This window comes from Apiotrichum porosum (genome assembly GCF_003942205.1).
Source record: "Apiotrichum porosum strain DSM 27194 chromosome Unknown scaffold_6, whole genome shotgun sequence".
NCBI classification, from domain to species: Eukaryota; Fungi; Basidiomycota; class Tremellomycetes; order Trichosporonales; family Trichosporonaceae; genus Apiotrichum; species Apiotrichum porosum.
Genome location: NW_021167113.1, coordinates 530453 through 549424, shown reverse-complemented (window position 1 = coordinate 549424; position 18972 = coordinate 530453). Strand labels below are relative to the sequence as shown.

General features: G+C 60.2%; 7 protein-coding genes across 7 annotated transcripts; 5 read left to right on the top strand and 2 right to left on the bottom strand.

Moving 5' to 3' along the window:
* Positions 1 to 820: 820 nt before the first annotated feature.
* On the bottom strand, positions 821 to 1887 carry EHS24_007997 (uncharacterized protein; the record flags this gene model as incomplete). Its single annotated transcript, XM_028623327.1, has 4 exons — positions 821 to 955; positions 1014 to 1251; positions 1293 to 1471; positions 1513 to 1887. The coding sequence occupies 4 exons, from the start codon at positions 1885 to 1887 to the stop codon at positions 821 to 823; spliced, it is 927 nt and encodes a 308-aa protein (XP_028476260.1).
* A 356-nt stretch (positions 1888 to 2243) lies between these two features.
* EHS24_007996 (uncharacterized protein) lies at positions 2244 to 4664 on the top strand (the record flags this gene model as incomplete). The annotated part of the gene is made up of 1 exon (XM_028623326.1): positions 2244 to 4664. The coding sequence occupies one exon, from the start codon at positions 2244 to 2246 to the stop codon at positions 4662 to 4664; it is 2421 nt and encodes an 806-aa protein (XP_028476259.1).
* A 303-nt stretch (positions 4665 to 4967) lies between these two features.
* On the bottom strand, positions 4968 to 5992 carry EHS24_007995 (uncharacterized protein; the record flags this gene model as incomplete). The annotated part of the gene is made up of 3 exons (XM_028623325.1): positions 4968 to 5223; positions 5273 to 5363; positions 5401 to 5992. The coding sequence occupies 3 exons, from the start codon at positions 5990 to 5992 to the stop codon at positions 4968 to 4970; spliced, it is 939 nt and encodes a 312-aa protein (XP_028476258.1).
* Positions 5993 to 6400: 408 nt separating this feature from the next.
* Positions 6401 to 7564, top strand: EHS24_007994 (uncharacterized protein; the record flags this gene model as incomplete). Its single annotated transcript, XM_028623324.1, has 4 exons — positions 6401 to 6416; positions 6832 to 7028; positions 7274 to 7387; positions 7457 to 7564. The coding sequence occupies 4 exons, from the start codon at positions 6401 to 6403 to the stop codon at positions 7562 to 7564; spliced, it is 435 nt and encodes a 144-aa protein (XP_028476257.1).
* A 2492-nt stretch (positions 7565 to 10056) lies between these two features.
* EHS24_007993 (uncharacterized protein) lies at positions 10057 to 12781 on the top strand (the record flags this gene model as incomplete). Its single annotated transcript, XM_028623323.1, has 5 exons — positions 10057 to 11084; positions 11147 to 11251; positions 11315 to 11430; positions 11482 to 11675; positions 11714 to 12781. 5 exons carry the CDS (start codon positions 10057 to 10059, stop codon positions 12779 to 12781), a joined length of 2511 nt encoding a protein of 836 aa, XP_028476256.1.
* An 864-nt stretch (positions 12782 to 13645) lies between these two features.
* EHS24_007992 (uncharacterized protein) lies at positions 13646 to 15738 on the top strand (the record flags this gene model as incomplete). Its single annotated transcript, XM_028623322.1, has 8 exons — positions 13646 to 13667; positions 13804 to 13898; positions 14207 to 14225; positions 14508 to 14640; positions 14697 to 14906; positions 14964 to 15175; positions 15325 to 15446; positions 15685 to 15738. 8 exons carry the CDS (start codon positions 13646 to 13648, stop codon positions 15736 to 15738), a joined length of 867 nt encoding a protein of 288 aa, XP_028476255.1.
* A 229-nt stretch (positions 15739 to 15967) lies between these two features.
* EHS24_007991 (uncharacterized protein) lies at positions 15968 to 18933 on the top strand (the record flags this gene model as incomplete). The annotated part of the gene is made up of 5 exons (XM_028623321.1): positions 15968 to 16269; positions 16317 to 17120; positions 17206 to 18023; positions 18082 to 18302; positions 18394 to 18933. The coding sequence occupies 5 exons, from the start codon at positions 15968 to 15970 to the stop codon at positions 18931 to 18933; spliced, it is 2685 nt and encodes an 894-aa protein (XP_028476254.1).
* Between the last annotated feature and the right edge of the window lie 39 nt (positions 18934 to 18972).

The window sequence follows — 18972 nt, the reverse complement described above, 5'->3', positions numbered from 1 at the left end:
CAGCAGCTGGATGTCGCAAGGTGGCCTCCGACATGAAGGGACATCAGGGATAACAGGCTGTCCGATGCAACAATCCCTCAAAGCAGCTGGTGGTACGCCCTACCAGCAACAGTGGCAGAGGCGACTGGGAGACTCGTTCTTTCATCAGTGAGCAAGACCGTCCCTCCCCGTGACGGCGTCCCAGCATTAACGCGTATTTGATGGGATCACTCCACATGTCTTTCAGGCGTCCCCTCGCTATCCGAGGATATTAGGAATAAAACCCTACTCACAAACAATGCAACAGAAGCACAGACGCAACAATGTTCATTCTTCGTCATCGCCATCAACATCCAGAGTGGCAACCGCGTTGCATCTGAAAGACCTGTCAAATGAAGGTCTTACCGCACACGGAGCAAGTGTAGATGATCCCGTCCTGGACGAGGCTACAGTGGTCTGATAACAGTTAGACTGTTTAGAAAGGACGGTGCAGCTACTCACTACCGAAGACACACTTGGGCATGCTTGCGTTTGGTTCGCCTTACTGAAGAGTTAGTAGCAAGTGTCGAGCTTGATGGCGGGGGCTGGATGGCCAGTTTGATGAGGATGAGACAGCTGCCATCCGCACCACGTTTTATACCACCCAGAGCAACTGGAATGATTAGACTGCGACACCACTTTCATCCAGGAACATGAGTGTCGAGCGACATGCGCCACCATCAGAAGTGAACAATGTGCACAGGAGATTAGTGACCAAGGCAGTGCTGATGGGTGGTGTGCAGTGGAGAGGCGATACATGTGGTGTTGATGCAAGGGGTGGCGGAACCGGTCAGTCTACAGTCTATAGCCTGAAAAACCTGCGGAAGTGACCGCGGCGAAGGGCATACGCCGCTGCCACGCCAGTAAGAAGACCACCCAGGTGGCCTGCCGAGTCGGTCTTGCGGTTGGGGTTGGCGACAACCTGGTACCCCTCGTACTGGACGGGTCAATATACGTGGGACACGTGAGGGGGAGAGGAAACCACAATGACTCACGCCAAACATGCCCGAAAGGAGAAGCCATGCGGGCATGGGGACAATGAAAAACAACATGAACTGGGCCTGAGGGTACATGGCTCCGAAAAACGCCAGGCAGGTGTAAATGGCACCCGAGGCGCCCTCACTGCCTACCCTCGGGTCCACCCCTCGCAAATGATGGAACGTGAGGGAAGCAATGGACGCTAAGAAGCCTCCTGCAACATACAGCGAAAGGAAGGCTGCAGAGCCAAGGGAACTGACACATGTCAGCAGAGGGTTGGAGCAGAATAGACGTACGTTGCGACTGCGGGGCCGACAAAGTAGAGGCCCATGCCGTTCATGAGCATGTGGGAATCACCGCGTTGCGAAAAGGCAGAGGTGATCAAGGTCCAAATCCTTCCAGCCTTGATGTTGGCCTCGCTGGTGACGAGGTTCTTGTACATGGCGTTGAACAGGGACGCGTCGCCGAACCGTTGCTTGTAAGAGTCAGCAGAGTAGCGAGGTGGCTGGCACTCACATAAGAATAGACGGCATACTTCCACAGCAGGTAGATTCCAACATTAATGGCAATGAGCGCGTAAACGACCTTGGTCGGATCCCAACTGTCGGCACGACGACGGAGCTTCTCAAGGAACCCGGGAGGAGGCGGACGCCGCCCTCCCATCTGGATGTAGCCAGGACGAGGACCACGCCCAGTTGCGAATGCGCGACGAAGGAACGTTGATGTGAACGAAACAGGTGCCCAACTTGAACGAGCAGCCGAGTGAGTCGTGGACGAGCCGAACGAGGCCTTGGGGCGCAGCGGGGTAAAGAACTGCTGCGATCCAACACGCGGAGGAGGCGATCGGGTCGGCGATGCGCGACAGGCAGTGGTGGCGACATGCCTGACCATTGAGCGCGGGTGCGCAGTGGGCCGAGTAAGACCCGCCGCAAACCTGGGGAATAGCCTCAGAGACATGGCCACGGCTGACCTCTTGCTGTGGAGGAGTCGGGACGTGATGATGAGTGACCAAACACAATAACGGACACGAAGCCCAATATGCCGGACGAGAGGACATTGCGCGTCGCCCAGAAAGGACCACCCGTGGGAAAGTAACAGCACCGAGGCCCCGCACTCGATATTTGTTCCCGTCGCCGCCCAAGGAGGTCCAGAAAGATTTCGGTTTGCAGGGCGGTGTGTGTGTTCTCGACAACAAGCACATCTCTACAACGACTACGGGCAAGTCGTCAACGAGCGCTACTGTAACAATGCCCGCGCCCACCGCCTTCCCCAAGATCTACACGGTCAACGGACCGTCGTCGACCTCGTCGTCGTCCCTCCCCTCGTGGTTGACCGTCAAGGCGCGTCCTACCCGCAAGGATGGCCACAAGAAGCGCACCAAGACTCGTCACGAGCTCGGACAGCTCGAGCTGATCCAAGACTTTAGCTTTACGACGGCCGCGATCAAGATTCGTACCACTGGCGATGGTCTGCACGCCATGGCCACGGGCACGTACAAGCCTAAGATCAAGGTGTGGGACCTGGAGCAGCTCACCGAGAAGTTTGAGCGCACGACCGACGCCGAGAACGTCGACTTTTGCCTGCTCTCGAACGATTGGACAAAGTCGCTTCACCTACAGCGTGACCGTTCGCTTCAGCTCCATACGCAGGGCGGTCTGCACCACACCATCCGTCTCCCCATCTACGGCCGCGCGCTCGGCTACCACTCGCCGTCGACCGATGCGCTCATTGCGTGCACGGGCACCGAGGTGTTCCGCTTCAACCTCGAGGAGGGCCGTTACATGGCTCCTCTCGAGGTCGCAAAGAACTGGGGCAATGGAATGGAGCGCGAGGTCGAGGGCGTCAACTGCCTCGACGTCAACCCTCGCCACGGCCTGTGGAGCTTTGGTCTGGACGGTGGCGGCGGTGTCGTCGAGTTCTGGGACCCCCGCTCGCGTTCGGCTCTGACCCGCCTCACTCTCCCTGCCGCTACCCTCCTCCCTGCCATGTCGATCGATGCCGACTCGCCCTTTGCCTCGCGCCAAAAGCTGTCCATCACCTCGCTCAAGTCGCACCCCACAGACGGTCTCTCGCTCGCCATCGGAACGTCGTCGGGCCACGCCCTCCTGTACGACTTGCGTAGCTCTACGCCCTTTGCCGTCAAGGACCAGGGTTACGGCGAACCCGTGCGCTGTGTCGACTGGCTCCGCGGCGGTGGCCAGCAGGAGGACTCTGGCCGCGTTGTGAGTGCCGACTCCAAGGTCATCAAGGTCTGGGACAAGAACGCGCCCGAGACCAACCACGTTTCCCTCCACCCTCCCAACCCCCTCGTTGACCTGCACCCCGTTCCGGACTCGGGCCTCATGTTCGTCGCATGCGACGCTTCGCCATTGTCGACCTACTACATCCCCGAGTTTGGCCCCGCCCCTCGCTGGGCCTCGTTCCTCGACTCGATCACCGAGGAGAACGCCGAGGACATGTCTGGTGCCGGCAAGGGCGCTTACAGCGACTACAAGTTTGTCGACCGCGCCGAGCTCGAGACCCTGGGCCTCAGCCACCTCATCGGTACTCCAGCCCTCAAGCCGTACATGCACGGTTATTTCCTCGCCCTCAAGCTCTACTCGACCGCCCGCCTCATCGCCAACCCCCAGAGCTACGCCGAGCACCGCGAAAAGGTCGTTGCCGAGCGTCTGGCGTCCAAGTCGGAGTCGCGTATCCGCGCCAAGCGCGAGCAGCCCAAGGTCAACAAGGGCCTCGCCGAGCGTCTGCGGAAGGAGGCCGACCGCGAAGAGGCCGTCGAGGAGCGCAAGCGTGCCAAGCGTGCTCGCGACGCCGAGGAGGGAGAGGAGAAGATGCAGGTCGAGGAGGACGACGACGAGGAGGGCGAGAAGAAGGCGCCCAAGCCGTCCAAGGCTTCGCTCCTTTCCGACCCCCGTTTCGCCGAGATGTTCGCCAACCCCGATTTCGAGATCAACGAGGAGACCGACACGTTCCAGCGTCTCAACCCCGCTACATCGTCGAGGCTGGTCAACGGCCGCCTCAGGACGGCTGTCGAGGACGAGGAGGACGACAGCGACAAGTCGAGCTCGGACGGATTCAGCGAAGACGAGGACGACGAGGACGAGCCCGAGCAGGAGGATGTCGAGGAGGAGGAAGAGGACGAGAGCGAGGACGATGTCGAGGAGAGCGACGCCGAGAGCGGCGCCGAGGAGAGCGACGATGGAGACGTCATGCAGTTCGACCCTTCGGCAGTCAAGTCTGCCTCGTCGTCCCGCTCCTTCCCCGTTGCGTCTGGTTCTCGCCGCCCCCAGCTCGTCGTCGGCGCGCAGGGCAACCTGCCCAACCGCCCGCAGACTTTTGGTCAGCGCCTGCAAGCCACCAAGAAGAACGGCAAGGCCAAGGCCGAGGACAAGCCCGACGGAGTGCTCGCCATGCGCCGCGCCGCGGACGGAGGCATGGAAATGTCCTTTGTGCCCAAGACGGGCAACGCCAAGCGCGGAGAGGGCATCCACGACGACCAGGAGGACGAGTACTCTGGCGGCTCGTACCGCCGGAGCAAAGTGGAGAAGTTTGGTGCCGGCCTGGAGAAGGGCAATGACGAGGACGACGAGGCCGAGCTCGGTAGTGGACGTACCCAGCGCAGGCACCCTGGACGTAGCGCGTCCAAGAACGCGTTCAGGAAACGATAGATATATGCATATTAGGCACATGAGCGGCCAGTGTACAACCAAACCAACGTGGAGCGCAAGCATGCTCTCACTGCTGCTGAGTCGATGAGATGGGGGCTCGGTGGTACTCTGCCGTAGGGGTGGGTGGTCACTGTGCGCGGAGAACAAATGTGGAAAATACGAGGAATATTGGCGAAATGGGTGGTGTTGGCGAGGCAGCACGGATAGTGGACCGCGAAAAGGCTGGGCTGAGGATTGTCATGCATCACTGGATACTCATCGTAGAACCACATGTTCATATGGAGCGTCGCGCAACAAAGCCCCTCACTCGCCTTGTTGAGACCCGCGATTCTCTGCGCGGGCAGCTTTCTCCTCTGCTATTTCGACCATGGCAATGTACGTCCCTTTAAACGACGAATGGATGCCCCACAGCATCCACCCCACGCCTCCCAGGTCCCGGACAAACGCCAAGGCCCACCATGGACTGGTGTACAGCCCTATACTCCATTCAAACAGCCGATCGGCCGAGGTGAGCGCTCCGCTGAGAGTGAGTGCAACCCATACCACGAGTCGAGTGTTTCTGCCAGCGTCAGCATGTAGGTGGGATGCCCAAGAGTATAAATACATACTCGACGGAGACGTCGCCGGTGAGGCCACAGTGGAGGGCCTTCCATGCGCAGAATTCCGTCCAGGCTATAGCCACAACAGGCTGTATGCCGGCTTTTTGTCAGCTCGTGTCACTAAACTCAAAGCTCACCTGCGCCAACCTCCCGATACCACTTGTCCACCAGTTTGTTCAGGAACTTCATTCCCAACCGCGGTGCGCCGTGCTTTGCGTGGATAATATGAGTGAACAGGTCGACTAGTATACGCTCCGTATGGCGGAACGGGTCACGAAGGATGTACCGGGGCAGGAGCGGGCGGACGGGCTGTTGGTGGAGGTGGTCGACCAAGTCTTGGAGTTCGTCGTCGTCGGACCAGTCTTGTTCCCATTCCTCGGTCTCTTGATCCTCGTACTCTTCCTCCTGGACAGTATATGTGTCACTTCCACCACCATAGCAGTCGTAATCCTGGTCTTCTTCTTCACCTTCATCGTCGCTTTGGCTGTATCCCTCGCTGTCGCCGTCATAGTCCGCGTACTCCCCGTCCAGCCATGTACTGTATCGTGGCGGCCAAGAGGCACCAAAGGAGGTCCTCCGAGAGCTGTGGGAGAACTCGACAAGTGCCTCGGCAGCTTCCTGCGTGTGCAAGTCACAGGGAATGAACTGCGGGTTCAGCGGGACCGTCATGTTGCTGCTGGCGTCGTCGCTCCAGTGGCGCGATGAGTCGCTGTCAGAGTAGTAAGACATGGATGGTCGAGGTTGGTAGTGTGGAAGAGACCTGGGACCGTCATCAGTCTATGAACTACATGGACAGAGGTACAGAGGGCTGGCGTAAAGTCTACCACCAAAAGTGATGGAGTCGCGACGTTTGTGCTCTGGCTTCGATGGCGACTGATGGATCATGGATCATCACTCGTGCCGCGTGAATCACCTCCACCGCGGTGCCCCGCACTCATTCGGCGATAGACCGCGTGGTTGTCACATGGACGGGAATATACGGCGAAATGGCCAATTACTTCCGTCGTCGAATGTGGCAGCATACTGGCTGGGCGTGTGCGCGGTCCCTCGCAGTCGCAGCGACCCACCCCTCGCTGCAGTAGACAAATCGTTCAGACTGGTTACTGCTTCCCCTACCCTTCAACCCATCGATTAAAAATGGCTTCCTCCAACGGTGCGTACACCCTCGAGCAGCGACGACGACGGACACGGCAATGGCATCGTGCAACACGGCAAGCGACAGCGAACAGCGAAATCGGTGGTGTGGGAGATGGAAATTGGGCCGTGCGGTGGTCGCCAGACAAATTCTTCGGTTCTGTTGAAGTTTTGGTCACGGCGACCAGACGGACAAGGATGGCGTCGGGGATGGCACACGCAGCGTGCAGAGGGTTCTGGCAGGTGTGGCCGGTGTGAACAACGTGAACAGCGTCCTGTGACACCGAAGCCCACCCAACCAAAACTTTTGATCCCCCGTCTCCAGCCACCCGGACCACCACCGACCACACACCACCAACTCGCTGTTCGCCGTGTGCCGTTTCCGTCACTGTCGCTGTGACATCTCGCGATGCAGCCACATACTAATCCCTCAGGCCTCGCTTCGGACCGCCGCAAGTCGCGCAAGGCGCACTTCGCCGCCCCTTCGGGCCTCAAGCGCAAGATTATGTCTTCGCCCCTCTCGAAGGAGCTCCGTGCCGAGCACGGTGCCCGCTCGATCCCCGTCCGCAAGGACGACGAGGTTCTCATTGTCCGCGGCAAGTACAAGGGCCGTGAGGGCAAGGTCACCCAGGTATGTATCCATCGCATCGGGGAGGCGGCGCTTTATCGTCCGCTCGAGGCTACCTACGAAAAGCGTGAAGCGCCGTTGCTCCGCTGGGTCCCGTCGCTGCTCGCACCGCACGCTGCTACCTAGGAGCCAACCTTCGTTGTCCTCGAGACTTTACACACGAGTTGGTTGTCTGGTAGTTTGCTGGTCTGGTGCGAGCAGCGCGGGACAAACGCCTCCCTCACCGCGATACTAACTCTGTTTTCCAGGTCTACCGCAAGAAGTGGGTCATCCACGTCGACCAGGTCCACGTCGAGAAGTCGAACGCCGCCACCGTCCCCATCGGCATCGCTCCCTCGAACGTCGTCATCACCTCGCTCAAGGTTAGTTGAAAAACAGTGACCAAGGTGGCGCCACATGGCAAATTGCCGGCCCCACACCTTGTCATTGAGATACAACCTTCACAAGAACTCGTGCTGACTTCCTCGCGGCTCGACGCTGATCGCAAGGCGATCCTCGCACGCAAGAGCGCCAAGAAGGCCGAGACCAAGGCCGAGTAGATGTCTGCTATCATTTTAGCGGTCTAGTCGAGTTGTTTGGCATGTACCACCTACATGACACTTTTTAGGGCACATAGCCACACTTGCTGCAGTTGCATTACGCATTACGGTGCGCCCTGCGTCAGAGCACCTGGCCAGGCAGTTCTCAGCGACAGAATGAAGCTGTGGGACGCTTGGTGACTGGGAAGGTGACGGAGCGAAGCAGTAAGGAGGATTGATTAGGCCGGGTGTAATTCGAGTGCCACTTTCGCCGATCAGGTTTCCGAACATCCCTCCGTGCAGCCTTGGATCCCGTGGCGTCAATCCCACTCTCAAGGCAGCGACGAGTTCGGACCGATCCACCGCCTGCGATGCAGGCGCGCGTCGCAGAAACCGACGTCCAATTTAAGGCCTGAGTAGCCTGAGTGGCCCTGTACCAGTGGAGCCATTCATGGAGCCCCCCAACCCAAGCTTTACACCACTGCACTCCAGGCTGACTGTGTACTGTGTGCTGCAGCTGACCGGTGCGCCTGTGCCCTCCCCCATGCATGGCCCCCAATACATGCTGTCCGAGACCTTTTCTGATGCCTCTGGGCCTCTGCATTCCGATGGCTGTGTCGTGCCCTCAGTCGCCCCCTTCTCGCGGCCCTCTTTCCCTCAGGATGGCTTCTACATAGGTCTCGCCTCTTGTGTGTGTATCTCCAGAAAAAGGCAGACGGCACGCCACCACGCTCGCCATAAGGGGTGCGCGATGGCGATATGCACCCAGCGTCGTCGGATGTAAGCGATATTCGTAACGACAAGAGCAGTTGTGCGTGCAAGCGGTCGGCTTCGCCCCGATCTGGCCATCTGGGCGCACTGAAACAAGCCGCCGGCAGAAGCACCAGTGCGGCCAGCGCTCGGCAGATCTAGTTTGTCCCGGGGAGAGAGAAACAGTATTGGCCCCCCCCCCCCCCCCCCCTCCCTCTCTCTTCTGAACAAGCTTTTGGCGAGATCCTATGTGCTGCATTTTGTGAACCGGGAACTGACCATTGCGCGGAGGTAAACCCTTTACGACAGGAAGTGGCCAGGTGAGCGGGCAGGTGCGAAGGTGGGTGCGAGCGCGGACCGCTATGGCCGCTGGCCGCTGGCGGTGGCCGCAGGTTGCAGGACTAGGGAAGACCTAGGTCACGAGGACCAGGCTACGTGGAGCTTGGAGTCTTTCAAAGCGAAGGATGATTCTCGAGAGTCAAGAGTAGAAGAGTGCAGCACGGCAGAAAAAAGAAAACCAAGGCCGTACCAGATATTGCAGATCACAAGAGCCCATGTGGCCATGTGCCATCTACCGCGGCAGATTGAGCGACAGCAGCAGCTCTGTCTCGTGTCTCACGCTAACGCGGTGTGGCAGCGACCAGTAGGGGCCAGTAGTCTGCTGTGTGTGTGGCTATTTGGACTGTTTCGGTGCAATGTCAAGCAAAGCAGATCCAACCAGTCCCTCTGGACAGACACAGCGACACACACTGCACACTGCTGTGGGACTGTTTGGGGCTGTTCAAAATGGCCCGCATACCCAACACCTTTTTGTCCATACGGGCACGCACACCGTGTTCCAGACCCGCCCCCCCCCGGCTGTCGACTATGCACGGAACCAAAATTAGAATGGGTGGTGTGTGGCCTGTGGAAACGCCTGTCGGATTTGGCGCACCCACAGCCCCGAGAAGGGGGGTTTGTATCGGCTGGCAAATGTAGGATCCTAGGAGAGCCAACGCGCAGACGAGAGACCGCGGGGGTGTCGGCCTCTCTCACCCAGGACACCCACACACTCAGGCCCCCAGTCTCTCGCTCGAGCGTTCGTATCCCCCCCCATCTCGTGTCCCCTCCACCTCGTCGTCCTCTGTCTCGTCTCCACACCCCAACCCTCGTCCTCTTTCCCAGCTCCCACCGCGCCTCGCGCCGTGCACCATCCCCCCCCCTCGCTACTGTCCGCTGCGTGCCATGCTCATCTAGTCGCCTACTTTACAGCTCCCCCCATCACCACCCACCCGTTCCACCCGACCTCGCTCGCTCGCTCGCTCTCTGCTCCCGGCATTCGTCCGGCACGCCCCCAAACCGGGCCCGCAGGTATCCAGCGCCGCGCCGTGGCTTTTCCTTAGTCACCGCCCATACAGAACCTGGCAGGCTCTCTTGGAGCATCTCTCTCTCTCTCCCTTCTACTCCTGTCTCCACACCTTGCACGCCTCGTCCCCTCGCCACCCGCTTAGACCCCTGCAGCTCTATTACAGCAGCTCGGCCGCAGGCCCGTTGAACGGACCGAACGCGCCGCTGCTACGACCACCCCTCCCTCCCGACCCTTCGCCGTGTCCAAACGACCCCGGCAAGCGTCCAGAACACACCCCGAGAACCCCCACCTGCCCCCCGGTCCCCACGGTGTGTAGGTGTCTCTCTACACGGGACCGGACCACCACCGCCAACACGCTTTGTCTATCGAGGCTGAGGAAACCATTCGCATCTGAACGCACACCCCATTATCGGAAATGACACACCCATTTACAGCAGCGCCCGTAGCGCCCACGACGGAACCGTCTCGCCCCGACGTCGAGGCAGCAGCAGCCACCGCCGCTCTGACCGCGAACCCTTCCAGCAGCGCAGCGCAGTCACAGTCTGTAACCCCCGGCCCGCCATCGGTAAGCGTGCGCAGCGACGATGGAGAAACGAGCTCGCCCGCGTTCGCGGCGCTGGCAGCACGAGTCGCCGCGACAGAACAGACATTGGTCGCTCTCCAGGCCCAGGTCGCCCAGCTGGCCGCCATTGTAAAGTCGGTCGTGCCCTCTGCGTCCACGTCGGGGGTCTTCGCGTCCAGTGCTCCCTCGACATTGGGTGCCGGCCGGCTCTTTTCGCCCTTTGACACGCCGTCGTCCACATCGTCCACCTCGATCCCGGGCTCGGCACGCGCTCACTCGCCCTCGCCCGACGGTTCTGGCAGTGACCCCAGCGTGGCTCTTCTTACGCAGCAGATTGCCGCGCTCTCGTCGTCTGTCGCGCAGCTCCAGCGTCTCCAGACCCAGCAGAGCATATCCGGCCCAGGCATCGGCGTGGTGCCTCCACCGCCCTCGTCGATGGGTCCCGGCGGTCACTCGCCGCATGGCCCAGGCCCACTTGCCATGGGCAGACACATTGCCCCGCCCCCACTGGACATGTTGTCGGCCGCTGGCCCGGGCCCGATCGGCCCACACTCTGCCCTTTTGTCCGCGCCCGGTCGCAGCGGCTTCAACGACGGCCCACGTACTCCCGGCAACCGCTCGTTCTCGTCTGGCCTCCTCGCCGATGGCATGGACAACAAGTGGGGAGGCGGACCAGGTAACAAGTATGGCGGTGGTGGCGGTGGTGGGCCTGGTGGGCCCGGTGGACGCGACTGGCCCAGTCCTGGACCCAACGGACCTGGTGCCAACGGTTTCGCTGGTATGGGCGGCGGTGCAGCTGCGCCTGGCGCCGGCATTGTGGTGACGAAATGGGAGCACCTCAACCTCAAGGTCGAGCTGCTGCGTTCCATTTCCAAATATGGGTGCGTTGAACCTGTGCACTCTTCTCTCTGTGTACGAAACTGTCCGCTGACGCATCCCACAGCATCGGACCACCCAACAAGATCCAGGCGCGTGTCCTTCCCTTCATGCTCAAGGGCTCGGACATCATCGCCCAGGCCCCACCGACGCAAGAGCGCATCATCTCCTAGTATGTAAAAAGCGTGCCGCCGGGGAATACGTGTCCGAGGGGGTTGTTACTGACTTGTGTTAGTGTCATTCCCGCACTCCAACTGTGCCTCACCCTCCCCACCCCACAAGGTCCCTACCGTGGACCCTCGGTCATCATCATCACCACGACCGTCGACCAGGCCACTCAGTGCCACAAGCGTGCGTAATGAGTCGGGCAGAGGAGAAGCAGTTGTGCTGACTCGGAAACAGTGGTGCGCAATGTCGGTGGACCTCTTGGTGTGCGGGCAGCCCTCGCGGCGGGTGCTTCTGGCTCATCCTCGCTCCCCAACGAGGTTGCGGCCATGCAGCGCGATGCTATCCAGATCCTTATCGGCACCCCAGCAAAGGTCAACGAGGTGGTCAACAACCGAGGGCTTGCGGGTTCCGAGTGCAGGCTTTTGATTGTGAGCTCATGATGTGTGGAATGCGCTGACATTGCTAGCTGGATGAGGTGGACCAACTGATTGCGCGCAACCTATACGAGAACGTGCTCAGCGTTGCGCGTTTCCTCCCCACCCCTCGCGGCGTGAGAGCGACTGGCCAACTCACCCCGGGCCCATCACCGTTCTCGCCCGTCATTGGCAGCCCTTACGACAACGGCCAGCAGTCTCCCTTCAACCCCCAGAGCAAGACGCCGTTCCCGTCCCAGCCGTCGCGCTTCAGCACACCGGGACCCAACGGTGCCCCGCCATCCCCTACCCCGTTGATCGAGCGCCAGACGTGCTTGTTCTCCAACACGATTCCGACTGACGTGATCAACTTCTCCCAGTCACTCCAGGTCCGCGACCCTGTGCGTGTCCTGGTGCGTCGTGAGGGGTCGACCAACTCGCAAGAGTCGGTCTCGTCCATTACCCCCGGAATCAACCTCAAGCACACGTACGTCTACCTCACCATCACGGGATCGGCCAGGTCCGAGGACCAGCCTGCCGAGGCTGGGCCGGGTACCATTGGTTCTGGCCGTGCCAACGCTGGTAGCGCGGCGAGCGAAGAGGCGACTAGGGCAAAGGAGTACAAGCTCGACATGCTCGTCAAGATGCTCGACGACTATCCTCTGTGGCAGGGCATCATCCACGTGGGCACATACGCCATGCTCGAAGCTGTGGTCTTTAAGCTTTCGGGCCGCAACTGGGAGACGCTCTACCTCGCCTCGGACATGCCTCCGAGCCAGCGCAAGGCCGTTCTCCAGCAATGGCGCATGTCGAGTCCCGGTGCCGGGCCCCGTTTCCTCGTGTGCTTTGACGTCAACCCCAAACTTCCGGACATTCCTTGGTCGCCCTTGGTTATCAACTTTGACTTGCCCAGGTCGGTTGAAGGCTACGCCCTCCGCGCCGCTGCGGCCGTCCCGCCGACCGCACGCCAGGGCCAGCCGTCGCCGCCCATCAACGGCGTCATTGTCAGCTTTGTCCAGGCAGCAGGCGGCGACGTCGAAATGCTCCGCTCGACCGAGTGCGCTTATCGCTTCAAGTCGGCCGAGATCCCCACCGTCTTCCACGACCTCTTCCAGCATTAAAGGGTATCAACAATGTTTCCTCCCCCAATCGCTCCCGCATGTTTCTCTCTCTCTCTCTCTCTCTCATCAAGTATCGCCATCTATCTCTCAACCATCTTTCTTTCCAACCTTTTTTTCTGTGGAGTCTTTCATCTCTCTTCTTTCATCTCCATTTTTGGGTTCTTCAACGATCTTCAGAACAAAGAACAAAGACAACAAAGAGCGCGGGACAACATTTTTCAATCATGTTTTCTAAACACTGTCTCAAAACCGTTTCAAACCCGGCGACGTAGTAGAACCAAAACATCACAGCGACGACGACGACGAACAAAACGACGACTAAATGGCAAACCACCACAGCACACAGCATTCCTCCATGTCCTCCTCCTCTGCTCTCCGCAACAAACTAAAACAAATTGGGTTATTTTTATCATTTCAATTATTTCCTTCTTTTTTCATAACAACTGTTGCGCAGATTACCACTCCATAGCATCTATCTTGTGCGCGGGCGCGCGTCCGTGTGTGCGTGTTCTGCCTCATGCATGTAGCTGTACTCGGGACCGCAGGTTGCAGGACGGCGGCGAAGTGGTATGGCGGGCTGCATGAGCTGTAGGCGTTGCAGTTCAACAATGACGTGTACATGACCATCTTCAATCTGGCCGCGATACAGTTACTTCCGCTCCCACCCGCCCCGTCTTCCGCGCGTCGTCGCGCGCGGGTGGACCGTGGCCGTGCGCGCGCGCGAGACACCGGCAGCAGCGTCCAGCCCAGTACTCGTCGACGTGTTGACAATCAGAGAGCCGACGTTGTTAATCTTCAATCACACCACCCCAACACCTCACCTTTAATAATCAGCTCTACGCTCTAGACACATACCTGCCCGCCATGTCTGTCTACACTGGAGAGTGTAAGTCTGTGGTCGCGCTGGAGACGGGGGGAGGTTGTTGTTTGGTTGTTTGGCGGCGAGCGCCAGGTTCCATCAGTGTCTCACCGTTGTTGTGTCTTGTGTGTGAGAGGGTATGTCGGCTGACTGCGTTATCCAGCCCGCGGCGAGCTCCTCGCATGGCTCAACGAGCTGCTCGCGCCCAACGTCATCACCAAGGTCGAAGAGTGCGGCAAGGGCGTCATCTACTGCCAGGTAAGTTGCACTCCACCCCATGCATAAACCACCACCCCCGCGGCGACGTCCGAGGTGGTTCGAGGAATCGAATGGAATGGAAACTCGGCAGCGGTTTCTGCTTGGACTGCCTGCGCGCGCGCGGTGCGAACGCACGTCGTCGCCTGTTAGACCGCGTGTCGAGTGCTCGGACAGGTGCTCGGGCGCCTCTTGCGCCCGCACCGCCGTCAAGCGTCCACCGGCGCCTGAGGACCACCAACATTATCCCTGGAGACCGCCGAGAGGCTATTGGGTGTGGCCCGCAGTGCATGGTTGCTGACGACGTGCAGGTCCTTGACTCGATCTATGGTGCGTAGTAGTGCCTCTGCGTGTCCTTGCGTTGGCCACCGTACTCCGTTCTGGCTACTCTGGCCACGAAGTGGAGGTGCGGCGCGGGGTGCTGGGAGGGCGAGACGGTGTCGGGACGGAGTGCGCGTCTTGGCCGATCGAGGCTGTGTCGACAAGAGACTGTCAGCCGCCATCGTCCTCCGCCTTAGGGGCCTCGCGATCCTACGTGCACCGCGGCACCGCTTCGCCGAACGGACCAACAGCCAGCGAGACAAACAACGGCATGCTGACAATCCTCCCCAGGCGACCTGCCGATGCAGCGCGTCAAGGTCAACGCCAAGATGGAGTACGAGTACCTCGAGAACTTTAAGATTCTTCAGAAGGCGTTCGCCAAGCACCGTATTGACAAGCCCGTCCTCGTCGAGAGGCTTGTCAAGTGAGTCCACCTCTGGTGACCGCGCAGGATCGGAGTGGTCGGCTGGGCTGGAGCAGACAACAGTCATCCTCTTTGCAAGAGTTGTGCTACACGGAGCGTGTCCTCTTCCCCGATCCCACCTCCACCCCAACCTGCGCGATCGCCCCAGCCATGTCCACGCTAACCGACAGGTGTAAGATGCAGGACAACCTCGAGTTCCTCCAGTGGATGAAGAAGTTCTGGGACAGCAACTCGCGTGGAGAGGAGTACAACGCTCTTGAGAGGACGTACGTATCACCACCACACACCTCATTTATTGGAGATATTCTGACATTATCCTTTAGCGGCGGTATCGCCCACTCGACCAGTGCTCCCTCGGGCTCGCGCAACGTTTCATCGGGTGTTCGTGCCGCTGCCACTCGTCCTATTGGCGGTGCTGGGCCGCGTGCGCCATCCGCTGCGTCTGCCGCCCAGGTCCAGCTCCTCAACGGACAGATCCAGGAGATGCAGGCAACCTGCGAGGGGCTCGAGAAGGAGCGTGACTTCTACTTTGCAAGTGAGTGGCAGACTGGGTGGTGGCGTGTGCTGGTGGAAAACGGAAACTGCTGCAATCGGGTTACACCGTTACACAACATCCACCGTGGCGTCGAGGCGCTTTGCCAACTTTTTTCAAAACTTGCTTTGGCTGACGCATACTTTCCCCAGAGCTCCGCTCCATCGAGCTCATTGTTGGCGACAGGATTAACCTCGACGGCATTGACCCTGCTGAGAGGGATACGCTTGCCAAGATCCAGGAGGTGCTGTACCAGACCGAGGACGGATTCGAGGTTAGTTGATCAACAACTCCCTATAGCTGGGAGCGCTCGGACCAGGGTCGTGGACCGGGAGCCGCGAGCGCGTCGAGGCGCGTCCTCGACGCGGCCAGGTGTGGACCACCACTTGCCACAATGGAGCATGGCCTCATGATGGCGCGCTCGTGCGGGGGCCGGTCCACATTGCCACAGGCACCGACGTGTGGCGCAGAGCGAAACCGTTGGACGATGTTTACTGACGTTTTCCTTGCAGGTGCCAGACGGCGAGGAGCTGCCACTTGAGGACGAGGACGAGGAGACCTTCTAGGCTTTTCATTTATAGCCAGTGTGATCAGTTAATGGCATGAAATGCAACGATATGGGCTACGATGAGCAAGGCAGGCTTATGGCCTTGTTATTCAGGGCGCTCGGGCCGACACCGAAAGGTCCCGCCCACCCGGCCCAATTTGGAGCGAGCCGAAGTGTGAAGGCTTCGGATGAGACTGTTTGCTGGATGGTCCACTCCATCCTCTTGTCACAACACCTACTTAAACACCATGTCCCAACCCCCAGATACACGTCCCCCCGACTCGGGTTTGGCTGATGAGAAGCAGTACGACTATGGAGACTACTACCACTCTGCGAACAAGCGTCCCCGGCCTGACGACGACGCTGAAGGCAGTCGTGGCCACCCGTCGCATGTTTCTCATCAACACACGGGACACAGCATCCACCCTCCCGCCCAGCAGTCCCCATCCACACCCATCTCGGGCCCCAAAAGAGCCAGCCAGGCGTGTCTTCGCTGCAGGAAGCAAAAGCTACGTTGTTTAGGAGGATACCCATGCTCGCGCTGCGTCAAGTAAGTCATCCCGATCAACCACGGCCGCCGTTCTGACAAAAACCCAGGGCCAAGCACCAGTGCGACTTTGGTGGACCGGCAGGCGCCCCCGGGCCTCGCGTTGTGGACTCTGCACATCGTATTGAGACGCTCGAGGCCAACGTCGCTGCTCTCCTCGCGGGCATGAGTGCAAACTCGGGACAGGCGCAGGCTGCCCAACAGCAACAACAACAGCAGCAGCAGCAGAGGCAGAAGAAGCCGAAACAGGCAGCCTCGGAAGACGCGGACGTATACCCCCAGGCCGAGATGCTGCGTCCCCTTCAACCCGAAGCCCGTATCCCCCTCAACTTTGACGGACGCGTCCTCGAGAGCAGCAGCAACGGCGCCAGTGCCGGCAACTGGAACGACATTCCACCACCGACGCACGTCCGCCCGTTTGACCCCCCACGCTTCCCGCGCAGCCCCGAGGCACACGTCCACTTTCCCGGATCCCCGCTCCACACCAGCCCAAGCTACACCAGCACTGCGAGCGTGTTTGGCCCCAGCCCCGCTAGCGGAACGGGTGGTTCTCGCGGCGGGGGCGCGGGTGGTAGTGGTGGGATCCCACAGAGGCGCAGGTCTCGTGGCCAAAAAGCCGAAGAGCGCCTCGCGGCGGCCACCGACGACGACGCCCCGTTCAAACCGCTTCTCTACCAGCCTACTGTGTGGGACAACCGCGAAGAGAGCAGGCGCGCTAGCCCCCAGCTCTCGAGTGGGGCTAGTCGTACCTCGGAAGATATGATGCTCGAGCTGCCAATGATGCACCGTGGACGTGACGATCCCGTGTCCACCGAACTCGTGGACGAGGGCATGGCCAGGATTCTCTTTGGATTGTGAGTACAAGCTGACAGATGTGGCAGTCGTAAATTTCATCTGTTAGCTTCTAGCTCCGTACGTTCTGTAGCTGACAACGCTCAGCTTTGTTCAGAATCTCCACCCCTTCTGTCCCGTCGTGGATGTGTCCGACGAAGACGCCTTCCTTCGCGTGCGCCAGCAGTCTGCAACTCTGCTGAGCGCCACCCTCGCTATCGCAGCCCGCTTCTATCCCCGGTACATTGAGCGCCAGCCCTCGGCCTCGCTGCCGCCCATCGCTCCCGATCTGCCCGCGCGCCTGGCTCAGCTCGCCGAACACCATCTCGCGCAAACGATGCTCAGGAAGCAACACCACCTGACCGATGTCCAGGCCGTCCTCCTCCTCGCGGCTTGGGGACTGCAGTCGGGCGGTAAGGGCCCCGACGCGTGGATCGTCACCGGCCACGCCGCGCGTATCGCCCGTCGCTTGGGTATCCCGCGCGACCTCGCCGCGGCAGCCGCTGCAGCCCGTGTTGCCGTGCCAAACTCGCCAGAGTGGACCGAGCTCGAAGGTCACGGCTCCAAGTGGCGTACCTGGCTTTGCTGGTTTACGTTTGACGGCTTCCTCTCACTTGGCTTCGGACGTCCCCAGTCCACCCAGTTTGAGACCGTCGACGAAGCGGGGTTCCTCCAGATGCGTCTCTCGTCGCCGTTACCCGTTCCCGGAACTCTGGCTGCTACCCAAGCCTATGGCGACGCGTACATTGCCGGCCAAGTGCAGCTGACCCAGATTGGCCGTGACCTCATCAACTGGGGCGACGCGCTCAGCGATCCCCGCGCTACCGAGGTGGAGGAGCTACAGGGGAGGGATATCAGCGTGAGGGCCATGTTTAGCGAGCTCAACGCGCGCCTGGATGAGTGGAGTAAGAGGTGGATCTGGTCTAGTGAGTATAGAGTGGCAGCTCAGAAGCACACGAGCACACGCCGGAGCTGACTTGCCAGACTCGCCCTATTTGGCATACCTTGGGCCCTCGGCTCGTATCGGCCGCCTGCAGGCCGAACACATGCGTCTCTGCCTCAACTCGTTTGCGCTCAAGGCCCCGCCCGACGAACTCAAGCTCATTGGCGATGCGCTCGCCCGTGGCCTCCAGGCGGCCATGAGCACAATCCAGACTTACCACGAGAGCTCGCAGACGGATCTGGCGTTGAGCTTTGCTACGGATGTGAGTCGCTTAACGGTAATTGCTGCCCAGAGAGACGGAAATCAGCAGTGCCAGACTCTCCCCATGTGGTGGTGCCATGAGCTAACGGCAGTACCTCACGATCACTCTGGGCCAAGCTGCCGTCTTCCTGATCCGCATCGCCAAAGCCTCGCCCGCCATCCAAGCTGCGGCAAAGGTCGACCCGCCCGTGGTCACGCACTATCTGAAGATGAGCATCGAGGTGCTGGCCGTCTCGGACCTGAGCGAGACCCGTCTCAGCAGCTACCTCGCGCGTACCCTTCGCGACATTTCACGCGCGGCCGGCATCCCTGTGGGCGACGACGACGGTCTGGACGGGACGAACGGCATTGTCACTGCGGAGGGCAGCCGCCCAACAAGTGCCGACAAGCTCCAGGAGAGTGGCGAGGGCGGAAACGGTGTCAACAACGCCGAGGTTGCCCCCGACCTCGAGCGTCGTGGAGGAGGAACCGGGACGGGTACCGTTACCCCTGCGTGGGATCTCGACAACCTGTTCAACCTCGAAGAGCACGTCGACCTGGGGTACCTCTTGGGTCTGCCCGGTGACAGCTCGGCTATTGGGTCTGGAATGAGCTTTGAGTATGAGGGCTTTGGGATGGGGATGATGCAGTAGGCGATGAGCGAGAATAACAAACAGTGCGTGCGCAAACGG